This window comes from Echiichthys vipera (genome assembly GCF_963691815.1).
Source record: "Echiichthys vipera genome assembly, chromosome: 11".
Classification (NCBI taxonomy): Eukaryota; Metazoa; Chordata; class Actinopteri; order Perciformes; family Trachinidae; genus Echiichthys; species Echiichthys vipera.
Genome location: NC_139836.1, coordinates 12,154,577 through 12,168,191, shown reverse-complemented (window position 1 = coordinate 12,168,191; position 13,615 = coordinate 12,154,577). Strand labels below are relative to the sequence as shown.

At 41.3% G+C, this 13,615-nt stretch overlaps 1 protein-coding gene across 1 annotated transcript; it reads right to left on the bottom strand.

Annotated features, from left to right (window-relative positions):
• Positions 1-1,379: 1,379 nt before the first annotated feature.
• gng4 (G protein subunit gamma 4) lies at positions 1,380-13,293 on the bottom strand. Its single transcript, XM_083922676.1, has 3 exons — positions 13,175-13,293; positions 11,837-11,942; positions 1,380-2,363 (listed from the first exon to the last, which is right to left on the bottom strand). The coding sequence occupies exons 2-3, from the start codon at positions 11,933-11,935 to the stop codon at positions 2,235-2,237; spliced, it is 228 nt and encodes a 75-aa protein (XP_083778802.1). The 5' UTR covers positions 11,936-11,942; positions 13,175-13,293; the 3' UTR covers positions 1,380-2,234.
• Positions 13,294-13,615: the final 322 nt, after the last annotated feature.

Here is a 13,615-nt window from a genome sequence, read left to right as displayed (position 1 = left end):
GGCAACCTGGCTTAGGCTGAATTGAATCACACACACAAAAAAACACCACGGCGCATAAACAGTAGTATCCAGTTGGCCTATGGTTCAGCTCAGCCACAGGAGGTCTCCACTACACACCAGAATATCATGGTCATTTGTGAGACCCAGAACGATTTTCAGTGGCCTGAGATGTCATCAGTGTGATCGGACAGACTGGAGCTCAAAACGTCAGTGAGAGACAGGAGGCAGAAATATTGAAGACACAGCACATTGTTATCGTTTTCCTTTAATTCATTTGATTCATCAAATGATTTACAAAGCCTGCTATTTAAATGCTATATTTTTTTAAACTAAAACGATAATACCATTCATGAATACAGCTGCACATTGTCGACATATCCGGACTCCAATGAGATGTGCAGAGTAGCACCCAGAAAGTCAACGAAGAGGCAATATTTCATATCATAATAGTTCTCTCTGTTATAGATAGAAATAAATCCATGCAATATTCATCTCTAGCCGTTATGTTTCTTGTTTCGGATTTGGCACCATCCCCGAGGTGAGGTCATGGGAGCGCCCTGAGGTTAGTCTCAGGTTTTATTTTATTGAAGAAATAAAGACAATAATTATCCTGAAAACAATTTGAGTCCAATCATTTGTGACAGTTTGATTCCTAATGCAATGACTCTTCAAATACCAAGAGGACATTTCTTTTCATTTTACAGAAACGATGATGCAAAAGGCCTGAACCATCGAAGGGATCATATTATGTAAACCGACCCTTACCTTTATTCTTAAAAAATACTTAGATAGTATCAATAATTGCATGATTTATAAACGTTTTGTTCTTCCTAAGAATCATACAAGCTTAGAAGCACTACACGTCATGTAGCTGTCAGTGCTGTGCAACAAATATTCAATAATACTACTGATAATAACAATATTAATAACGATCATAACAATTCATCGTAAAAATTAGCAAATGCTATTCAACTACCATGTTAAGGAAATGTTTCGACGGTGTGCTTTTTCTTCCAAAAACCAACTAAATGGGAAAAGGCTGTGGGAGCGTAGTGTGAAGATCACACTGCTCTCACAGAAATTGGCACTGTAACATACTGTACACTCTAAAAGACTGACAGTCCCTCGGAAACAGAGGAGGCTGTCAAAAAGGAGCGGAGGAACATGCAGGCCTCTGGTTTGGCATTAATGTCAAAGGCCTTGCCATTCACTCTAGGACAGGCAAAAGAATCAGGCTCAGGAAACATGCCCAGAAAACAAATGAGACCATTAAGGAAATAAGACGAATAGATGTCTTGAAACTTGTAAAAATATTCAAGTCGGGAACTGCAGGATTAGCCGATAATGTCTCTGAATTGAAGTGGATGAAGTATATGAAGAGTAAATCAAACAGTACGGCAAAGGTAGAATGCGTTAGAATGGGCCTGGGAAGGATGTGGCAGATTCATTAATATTTTTTTGACCTAAGGGTTGTTTGCACAGTGATAACCCTGAAAAACTCATCTCGCTGTTGAAACATTAGCTTCGCACCTTTCAATAAATAGAGAAGCTATTTATTTATTTATTTGCAGCAGAACTGATGTGCAGCTACCTCCTCCTTATTACCGGAACAGTTGGCAGCAGCTGAAATAAATTACTATGTGAGATAAGGTTTCTGATCTGAATCTGAATCTGCGCTGCAACACTAAAACGAGCGGGTTAATTGTTAGTGACTCTGGAGGCAAAACTAAAGAGACCACTCCTGAGGGGAGTGTCAAATATCATTAGTACTTTCAATAAGTGTTGAAAGCAATAGAAAAGTTAAATTATGTTCAAGATAATACAAAGATTAACGCTCTTTTATTCAGATAAAGGGAAGGAAATCCATTAAAAACAAAAAAAAGTCGTAGACACTGGGCGAATATCTGTTTCCTGAGGCATGTTAAAATCTAGCACGATAAAAGAAAAGAAAAAGAAAAAACATCTCTCATCTCATTAAGCACTGAGCAAGGCTGTTCTCTAATAACAAAGCAATAACAAACCTATTTAACAAGACATGATACGCTCTCTGGGTTGCCAGTTCGGTGGCTGACCCCCCCAAAAACCTTCAGCCACCAGGACAGAGCTGACCAACAACAGAGTGTCCACGAGGCAAAACTCAACTTAGCGCCTATGGCCAGTAGCTTCAGGTGTGGTGAAGACAGAGAAGACAGGCAACGCCATGCCTGCGCCCGTACAGCTCTACCGGCAGGTCATCAGAGGATGGTGCAGAAGAACTTCTTCTCCCGGAAAGGGTTCTCAGAGGCGGGGACGGGCATGATGAGGGGGTCCTCGCGTATGTGGGCGTCGCAGTACGCCATCAGATCTGCAGCCGCTTTGGATACCTGAAATGTTAAGACAAAGGAACAGGGCGGGTGATCTAGTGTTTCTCTGACTATTTAAAATTTGAAAAGTCTACCATGGGATCCCAGAGAAGTCTCGTTCGCCTGACTCCATCTCTTTACCTAAATCTTACATGACGTTAGGGATGTTTTTGGAACAGCTGAAATTAAAACTTAGTGGCACAATTCTCCAGCACCATGCTTAATTAAAAATATTTTTTAGATATGTTGCCTTCATCAGGGTGGTGTCTGAGGTTGCTTCAGGTCTTCTTACACATAATTCATCAGTTATGTGGAAGAGAAGCTCAAATTCGGCCAGGGATATTTGCTGCATATCTCTCTCTCTCTCCATCTTTTACTCTCATGTCGATATCTATACATCAATAATACTACACAATGTAGATAATGCAAGTGGATTTATTTATGACTAAGATGAAGTTTAGTTAGTCATAAATTGAAGTACTGGCCTGATGTCTGGCTCACCAGATCTGCCTTCTCTATGTTTTGCAGTTTTGAAGGGCACTGTCTGCTTAACTTCCCCCAAGGTGATCGTGATTGGTTTGATGGTGGATGATAAGCCGGTGTAGCCAGACCATACTCTAGTGCTGACACATGTGGAGGTCTGACAATGCGAGACTAGCCTGATGGTGGCACTAGAAGGAATGTCAGCGGATCACAAAAGTAATCAGGATTCATCCTGTGTGGACCTTAAATGTCTGTACTGACTTAATCAAATACTTAAGATCTTTCAGTCTGGATCAAAGTGGCAGACTGACTGATCAACATTTCCATCCATTTAGCCATGCACATCACTACATTTGATGGGTTTAGAAGATATTGTGTTTTGTAAGAAATATAAAAAAGCATGAGTGGCAGAGCGCCAGTATAAGAGCAGCAAAGGGGATACAGAGGCATCAGTAAAAAAAAGAAAAGATAAGATAAATATGTAAAAAAGCAAAAGACTAAGACTAAGATTGAATACAGAGGAAATATTGACATTGATACTGATATTGCACAGTTAGGTAAACATTGAACTGTTTTGTACAGTCTTCTTGGAGCAGTGTTGATTGTAAAGTCTGACTGGAGCAGCAAGGAAGGACCTGCGGTATCTGTCAGGTCAGCGCGGGTGAAGCAGCCTGTCACTGAAGGAGCTGCTCACTGCTGTCAGAGTGTCCTGCAAAGGGTGGGGTGTTTTTGTTCAAGAGGGATGGTAGCCCAGCCATCATTCTGCTTATCCCATCACCTCCACTGGATCCAGGGGACATCCAAGGACAAACCTGGACTTGACTTGGACTTGACTTGAGACACATTGTTCACTGTTCTAATTTCATCCAGTGTGCAGGTCTTTCCAACGTACCGGGTTCACGAAGGTCCACTCAAACTGTCAAACTAGACACATAAGGCTTACTTCTCTCCGCAAATGTTTTCAGAAACAAATTTTAGTGTACTGTTTAGCTATGATTTGAGAAGGTTCGTAACCGGGCAGCCATTTTTTTCCTGCTTCAAAACGGATCAAGCCCCGTCCCAACTTGTAGCAGTGTTGTTCGGCACCATATTTGTAGGTCAGGTTTCATTGCTCTGATTGGTTGTTGGTCTATCAAATTGCTTCCAGAAGCATTTTGGTCTGCAGCCGTTGATAACCCCCTTTGGAAATTGAAAATTAACTGAGAGGTTCCAGATCAATAAGCATTTGTGAATTAGTCTGGTGATGTTAGGCTACATTTCTCTATCCTTTGAACGTAAATATTGTATGGGTGAATATTGAGAGGTGACTAGAGCATGGGGAACCTAGGGAAGTGAATCATCTTGTGTGTGTTTTAATTTAGGCGTGTGCACTGAAGCTGCAACTCACTGTGTTCACTCTCAGAGGAAAGGTTTTTGGAGCTAAACTTGCATCAGACGAGACATGTCCAAAATCTGGAAGAATTTTGCATGGCTCTTTTTTTCTCTGAAAGTGCATGTTGTCTGCATTTTTGGCTCGACACTGCTTGTAGCAACTGCTCTGATGCCTGTTACCTCAGCCTCAGGCAATAGGAAGAGACAGCTCATCAAGATGACTGACAGGTGTTAAGGCAGGACCTTGACCAGCTGAGGGGAAAGGAGTGTGGGACTGCACCCTTTCTGCCCCAAGGCAAAAAAGTTGCATATTGTACTTGTCAAAGTCAAACAGTAGCTATAAATTTTACAGTACAGTCAGACTGCATGTGAATGTAGGTTTCAACTTGGGAGCCAAGTGTGAGGTCACGGGAGGGAAGGCAGTAAATGGAGAGCAGAGGAGCAGCTGCATCCGAGGGACGGCAGGGGCTCAGGGATCTACGTGGAGGACAGAGCCATCTGATCTCCTGTCAGCCATTTCACCTCACCCACTGCTGCTCTCACAAGAGAGCACAACGCACAAAACCACGCGAGGATGCCAGTCTATCGTAGGGCACATAGAGACAAACAGAGACAGACAACCACTCACATTCACACCTACAGGCAATTGAGAGTCATCAATTAACCTAACACATGCATGTCTTTGGATTGTGGGAGGAAGCCGGAGAACCCGGAGAGAACCTACGCAGACACGGGGAGAACATGCAATCTCCACACAGAAGGGCCCCAGCCGGGATTTTGAACCTGGAACCCTCTCGCTGTGAGGCAACAGTGCTAACCACCATACCACCGTGCCGCCCTTTTTCACCATCACAGTTTAACTTGAAAGTATGCTAACATTTGATAATCTGCGCTAAAATACAACTAAGGAACTAATGACACTAAAACAGGGCCTAAAACACATGTTCTGATTGGACTGGTTGTCCGTGTTAAAGGGGCTGTACTCAATATTCAGCACAACGCAGCAAACAAATATCTTCTATAATATACTGTATAGTGGAGTAATGGCGTCCTGAGCAGAAAATTAAGTCACTGTGACTATGCGAGTAATCAGTTTCTCTGTTTGCTTGTTTGTGTGCCTTGTGCGTGGTATCAGACGGCCGTCCCAAAATATCGGTATTTCAAGTATCAAGTTGGGGAACGGCGGGTGAGAGCCATGTGGAGCCAACTGGTTTTTTCTCCATTTTTTTTTCTTTTTCAAAGTACAGCTACTTTAAGGTCATACACACAGAGCTATTATATCAGTTACTTTAGAGGAGAGTCATATTAAAATGGATCTGCTCACTCAGAAGACACAATACAGTATCTATATTTTATGATTCATTATTTTAGCTGCATAGTTATTTAAAATTTCTCTATTTGACCTGATTCAGGCACAAGTCACAGTCTACACAAAGTGAAAACATTAACATGCAATGCAACTAAACAGCTAAATTATTCTCATAATCAAAGTAAATGCAGTAATAATATTATCATACCACTGCAGTCAGGGTTTCTGCTGAGGACCACAGGACAAAAAGTGCTATTGCAGGGCGTGTGTCATTAGACTCAGACTGACTGTAATTACACCGCAGCCCCATGACGGAAGGAGAGTCCTTCTAATTAGCACATATCACATTCCTTTGGCTGATTGAGCAATTAATGAGAATGTGGTGATCCCTCCATCAGCAGCACAGAGACTCCTCTTGTCACCGCATAGACACTCTGCCTCATCAGATCCATAATTAAATTTAAGGGATCGCCAGACGTGGCCAACTGTCTGTTTCCTGCTCTTTCTCTGTTCTTTTCTTTGCTTTGATGTACGGCCACGTTCTACTTCAGCAGCTCTATTCTGAGGCAGTTAATGAAGAATGACTTGGATCTCCGCATCGGATGAGCCAAGTGGTTATTAAAGTACAAACAGCTGCCCGCCTCAGTTTCTATCATGCAACCACTGCTGCCGAGAGAATGGTACAGATGTGAAATCATGCTGCTTCTAAGATTATTTTTAGAGGGACACACCAACGCTCCCATCGGAGGAATTAAGTAATTTTTCACTTTTGAATTAGCAAAACTCTTACACAAGTATAAATAAGTTTAATATAATATTTATAAATGCCTAAGGCCTCATGTGGCCTGTGTCTAAATCAGTGGAAACGTTTTTCCTCCTTAATGCTTTCATTACTTTTTCGTTGGAACATTATTATAGCTAAGAATTAATTGAGAAATGTGAGCACTGATGCAAATAGTAACACAATATGTGAACCCAGTGCCTCTTGTCAAATATTTCATATAAATGTCCTCATATAGTGGTTGACTGAAAACCAAACTTTACTAATGTCACATTTGACTTCACTACAATTTAGGCCTATTATAAAACTCACTGAATTAACTCCGATATGCCTGTTTGTCTTCCTGTAAAAAACACTTCTTTGTCTGTGACAACTTCAAGTTTTGGTTCAACTTGTTAAAAGGTTTTTCACGTAAGAGCAAAGATGCGCCACACTGCAGTTAAATTGAGAGGGCATGAGTCAATTATTCAAAAAGCTTAAATAATTGTCGGACCCACCATTTGTCACAGAGTGAAAGTCTTCCCGATATATATCAGATGTGACATTTAAGATCCATTTGCGTTCAAGTCTGATGTGTCTTGTCCCATAAAATGTTAAGGTGACAATAAAACTGACAAGTCCGATCTATTCAGATAGTATGTGATCTGAACACTTCTCAGCTCATTTAACAGAACAACATTTGACACTTTTTATCACTTGCCTTCACCTTCAGCAGCACTATAAATGAGTTTCTTTGCCTTGCACACTAGTTTGGGCATGACAGAAAGTTATTATGCATGCTAATAATTAACAGTTTATAACTTAACCGGTGCCATTTCTCTTGCTCAGTAACCCATACCGTGACATTATTTGATTGCCTTTGTTGTTTTGTCAATCATGATGGCTATCACTACTAATTGCATCACTACATTAAGTATTGAACAACTGACCACAAAAGTCTGTATTAAAATGGCATATTCTGTCCAATTTGTTTATGCTAGCTGCATATCCCCAAGAAAATCTATTAACTGCAGAGCTTCATGCTCCCCATGCCGGGATCCATGTTGGAAAATCACGTTTGTTAAAATGGGACAACACGTGATTTTCCACCTTAAATCAAGACGGGATTTTATCGTACTTCTTTATCAGTAAATAATGTTTACATGCCAATGTATTTTATAATGAAGTGTTAATAAATAAAGAAGCCTAATTAGTGTATTTTCATAAAATTGAACCATGTCCTTTGTACCACGTCCATGCCACTGTGAGCTAAGCCAATCCACGGGACCTCCACCAATAACACTAAGCTAAACAATAGACCTTAATATTTGAAACTGTAACTTTTGACGTTGCATCGTATAATTTGTGAATCGTCACGTAACACAGCTGAGTTATAGCAGCAAACCCTCCTCAACAGAAAATGTTGCATTAAAAATAACATTATAATGTCACAGGCTGATCCTTTTAACATTACCATTAAACCATCAACAAAATTCGGCTGAACATGCTGAGGCTTCAAGATTCATAATTTGATGTGCAATTTATTTACAGTATGAATGTGGTTTGCACTCAATGTAATGCTTTCTGCTGAAAGAAAGGGAATTCAGCATTTTTACCAATTAATGGGATATAATGAAACACTTTATTCTATTTTATGTTATATTGGTTGTAATATTGCATGGTTTGTGTTTAAGGTAATTTATTTTTTTGTTGCAAATTTAAACGTAAGTATTGTATTTTGCAATGTTGGATGTTGGTGATGTTGTTGTGACAGTCAATGAAAAAATGACACATTTTTTAGGTTCATACTTATATTTTGGGTTTCTACTAGAACATGTTTACACACTGTACAGGACTTTATTTTTCTCTGTCAGTTTGAATATACCTGTATTTACCCTCTGTCTGAAATGCTCTGTTTTAGCTCCTGTCTCTTTAAGACCCCCTCCCACAAAAAGGCCAGTCTGCTCTAATTGGTTGTTTCTGGGTCTACCACATTTGTGCTCTCTTTGTCTTTGCATCGTCATTGCACTGGAATGGCACTGTAACATCACTTTCTACCTATATATAGTATAGTTGTGACATCACAACCGCACAGAAGTCCTGACGGCTCGTTTAAAGTCACAGTTTCTGAAAACAGGCTGTGTGCATTTCTCTGTGGATTGAACATTTTGATACTTTCACAGTATTTATATAGCACCTTAACCTGTTTTATAATGGAAATATATATATAATATTTACAATATGGCGCCTTTAAATCCAACTCCTCTCATTATAAGATAAGTAAATATTGGAAAAAGATGTATATGAGACAATAAGTCAAGTTGTAGGTTAAATTAGAAGTCTCTGTGAAACATTGTCCAGACCCTTATTACCACGTTGTGGATAATCACTATGTTTTTTAAGAAAACAAGGTTTTCGTATAAGCAGCCCTTGTTGTGCTGAGTAGGGATGATGGTGTATGGCAGGCTTCCAGGCCCTAGCTATAATGCTGAGCGAACAGCCTCGGGGCTGTGGAGCAATCATTCCCAGAGCACGAGGAGCATACCGAATGAGATGATGACACGGCCTTAGGTTGCACAAGAAGTCATTCATGAACAGTTGCATAGAGCCGCCCCTTTCCACGCCAGTAACATGAACAATAGCCACTTATTGGGGTTGAAAGCATCATGCGGTAAAATCATCTGCTAACAGTGGTTTGATCTAATGAATGGAATATAGAAATCTCTATTTACAGTAAGAATATGATGATATTTTTAAGCGTGGTGAATGACCTCAACCATAAAGAGCATAAGGGGCTCAAAAGTCAATGTTTAACAAGGATATGTTTGATGAGGACAGATAATCTATATGAGGCCTGAACTGCTTCACAATCACTGTAAAGTCTCAGCTGTAGAAGGTTATGGGTATATCAGGAATACAACAAGCAACAAGCAAACAAATTTAAGTGGCCACACATTTGTTGCTTCGACTGGGAATTTGAACCAGAGGCCTGAAGCTCATAAGCCTGCTGTACACTTGCTGATATCAAACACTGTATGTAAGATGAGAAGAAGCCTGCATGAGACAGTGCTGGGGACAATCTCTATGATCCCACTCAGAAAAGAGGACCTAAATCGGTAGCAAACTCATGTCAGAAGTGGTCAACAATCACAGAAGCCCAGGGTGCCTCTGGGTACATCCCTCCGTCTCCCAGCTGTGCACAGTGGAGACTGACAGGGAGGCGCTGACACCGGTGCTTTCAAGGTAAACTCAAGCTTTATGTGGCACCTGTCAGAAAAAGTTGCACTGAACTAAGTTGTTTTTTTGTCACCCCGCAGTTGGCTGTTGGAATAACTTATGGGAATTATTGAATTATGGTCAATTATGAATGCTTGTGTGTGTGAATAAAGTTGTATGGGGGAGCTGCATACAGTCTGATAAACTGACTCAAGTGATGTTGATAGAGGCAGAAAAATTCAAGTTTTCAAGTCATGGCTTAAGGCTACATTAGCCGCTACTAGCAACTAGCATAAAGACCTGAATCTGTTTCTGAACCGTCGGTGGCCAAGTTGCATTGTGGGCGATGTAGGCCCAATGTTTTGACGAGGAAGAAGAATGTGTCCATGAAAAAATAGGGGTCACCCCTATGTTCCCCGGGCCTATAAGCCTATGCCTTCACTGATTTCATTGAGCATTTTGTCAGGGTCAGGGTTACGGTAGGGTTAGGGTAGAGATGCACCGATCCAGTTTTTCCGATCAAATCCGATACCGATACCTGGGCTGAGCGTATCGCCCAATACCCGATACGATTCGATACTACTGTTACATGAATAAACCGTATACCTGTCCATGTGAGTGAAGGCATCAGGCTTGACACAACCATTAAGCCTTGATATAAATGTACATAACATTATTTATTAACAAATAACAAAGTGTACATTAGCAGCAAAAATAAATAAATAACACTTCCATGTAAAGTGCACTGCAAACATATTTTAAAATGTGATATAAAACCCTAGGTGGTGTTGCAAACATAGAATTTAAGTGACTAGATCGCTGTAACTGTATTGCTGTGTATGATATTAATAAGAAAGATTGGATGGATTGAAACACTGGATTGGCCTCATTAATCCGATATCTGATCCAGCTAATTAGTCAATATCGGAGCCGATATACGATCCAGGTATCAGATCGGTGGATCCCTAGGTTAGGGTCTACATAGACCTATTTGCCTTGGAATTCAGCACCGACTGTTGAAAAATAACAGATCCTTTCTGTGAAAAGCGGGGAACATGGTCCTATATTTCCCGGTCACATACAAAGCGGGGAACTTAGTCACGCTCCTAAAAGACGATATCTCTGGTTCTGCTACAGTTATTTTGATCCGATTTTTTAACTGTATGATATTGTTAAAAGAATGAAGCTCAGCGCTCGGTGGAGTTCTCTTTGAAGAACAGAGACTCCATGAAGGACAGACACAAGAGGATGGTGATGGTTTATTACTGTACCATTCCATAAATGGGTTAATGCATTCATAATGCACTGACATGGATACTACTGCATGATGGTGGACATTGGAATCAGCATGAGGGCCTTTTTCTGCATTTAAATTCAGTTTTAGTATGACATTTTTGAAATACACTTGCGGAGAGTTAGATGAGAAGAACGATACCACTATCAAGTCTCACTATTCAGTAAATGTGAAGCTGGACAAAGCAGCCGATTAGCTTAGCTTAGCTTAGCATAGCATAAAGACTGTAAACAAAAGGAAACAGTTAGCCTGGCTAAGTCTTAGCACCGCTAAAGCTCAATAATCAACACTGTTACATATTGTTTTTTTAATTTGTACAAAAACTGAAGTGTAAAAATGACAACAAATCCCATCATAATGACCAAAGCCAAAAATGTGTCAGTGTGAAAGATGAATATATTTCATTCCTGTTCAAACACCAGTCGAATTAGCTCAGTGATTTCCCAAAACAGCTGGGCACTGCAGTTTCAATCAAACGTTACTCTCTAGTGTATTAATAAGAGACTCATTTGAGCTGCGGATTAATACACCTTGGTGCACTGGTGAGTATTTACAGCAGCAGGTCAGTGTGTGTATAAAGGATTGAGTCAAAATAAACTACATTGTTCATTGTGATGAATGAACATGTCAGCCGGTGCACTGCTCAGATTCATTGATATGTATTTATTTTAAATACGTGTTTGGACGACAATAGCATCAGCGTTTCAACTATTACGTTGATAAATGATTATTTTGATTTAATTGTGTGCAAACAAAAGCCGTGACAGGCAAGTATGTGTGTTCCCAATTCTAAGCACGCTTTGTTTGGATATTAGATTAAGAGGATATTGTCTAAATCAGTGGTTACGCACAGATTTGTTATCACATTAGTCACACTAATATATACAGACCTAGCAAAGCTTCATAAAGTGGCAATATGCAAAGCTTCCAACAATTCAGGTTGTGACTGAGTTTTTAGAATAATGGACATTATTTATAAATAAATCCTCATATTGCATAGTTTGGTTAAATAGAACATATTTTCTGACAAGCACAGGTAAAAAAAAATAAAAGCCCTGTACCTTTATCCTATCCATGCAGGCCTCCATCTTCAGCTGCTCCACAGCTTTCCTGGCTTGAGAGATGCTGGCAGTGCTGTTGTTGGCGATACCGTCCTTCATGGTGCTCCTGTGACGCCCAACACACAGGCACAAAGGGGGGACACATAGAGTCAATGAACATCACATTAAATCCACAAAGCAGCAGCCCCCCTGGCGGTGTCTCTAACCCCCCCCCCCCCCATTGGAGCCAGCCATTCTCTGCCACAACCTTTTTTTATTTAAAAGGACCCATTTTGTCTCGGGGGGAATTTGTTTTTACAGTAGCCAAGCTCAATTTTATCTAAAGAAAAGGAGCTTAAAGGCGAGCAACTGGACAGCAGTTTGTCATTTTACAGTCAGTGCTCGTGCATGGTTTCAAGTGACTTGCTCAAGGGCACTTTGGCAGATATTTGTTGCCTAATTTCCTTTGAATTTTTAGTCCTCGGACCCTTCCAAGGGAATCAAACCTGGAACTTTCCTTTCTCTCAGAGCACCAACAAACTGGAGCACATCTGTCCACTCTTCACCTTCACGCTCTCAACTTTCTTCACAATGTGCATCAATACAACTGCTCCACTGCAGTCAGCCCTTTCTGTGCATCTACCCTTGTAATTCCTAAATCCTTTTTTAAGGCCCCTGACCCCCCTCCAGAGAAGACCCAGCCTGACAGCCACAGGGACGGCAGGGAGATGACACCTGACCACAGCTGGGTTTTCTAATAATGTGCATGGGCATATAAAGCGTTTCACTGAGGTGGGGTGCTGCTGAATCCATCCACACTCAGTGGATTTTTTTTGGGCTGTTTATTCATTTCATTTTCATCGCATCAAGTCGAATTGAAGTGTATTTAAACGGATATCATGAAGCAGATCTTTTGTAAATGGGGGGGGATGCGGACGGTGAATTCATCTTCCCATCCCGCCCTTCGTGGCTCTAAAGCCAATTTATAGCTTTTAATCACACCCTCGGAGGAAGCTATCAGGCCTTTCCCATTTAGGTTTCCCCTCGATTCGTCCACCCTGAAGCTCGCACGGCTACACTTGGAGCTCTAACGGGGTCCACAGCGTTTTGTCCGTGTGTAACGATGCAAATTGTTGATGCAGATCTGTCAAACATGGGCGACTCTTATTCCTAAAGGTGATTGAATTGTGGACACATGCCGTGCGAGCTGCGGCCCTCGTTAGAGCAGAAAACAGCCAAGCACACATCATGAGAAAAACAAATGCTCTTGCATGAAGGAATGACATTAAACATCTCGTGATGCTTCGCTGCGTTGCTCGGCTATGAGCACGTTAATGTAGGCTACAGCCGCCGACCTACCTGAAATGTGCCAATGCTTTTCCAATTTGGAGAATTCCGGGTTGACTCCACCCAACACACACACACACACACACACACACGCGCGCGCACACACACTCTCTCTCTCTCACACACACACTCTCACACAAAAAGAGGATCTGTCAAATATCAAATGATAAGAGGAAATCCCAGCCTCGTTTCGGTCTGGACTGAACCAGAGAAGGTAAATCCTGGCGTTTTAATCTCGCCTCAGCGATTCGCTCACTGTGAGTCGTGCGTATTCCGTGTAGGAAGAAGAGATCCAAGCGGCGAGGTCTTGGTGAGCACCACGGCTGGACTTGGAGAGATGTTACGCATGCAGCAGGGGGGGAAACCTCTGTATGACGATCAGATGCAGACTGCGGGGCAGGGAGCACTCGATCAGTGGACCTGGAGCTGCAGCAGCAACAAGCCAGGATGCGT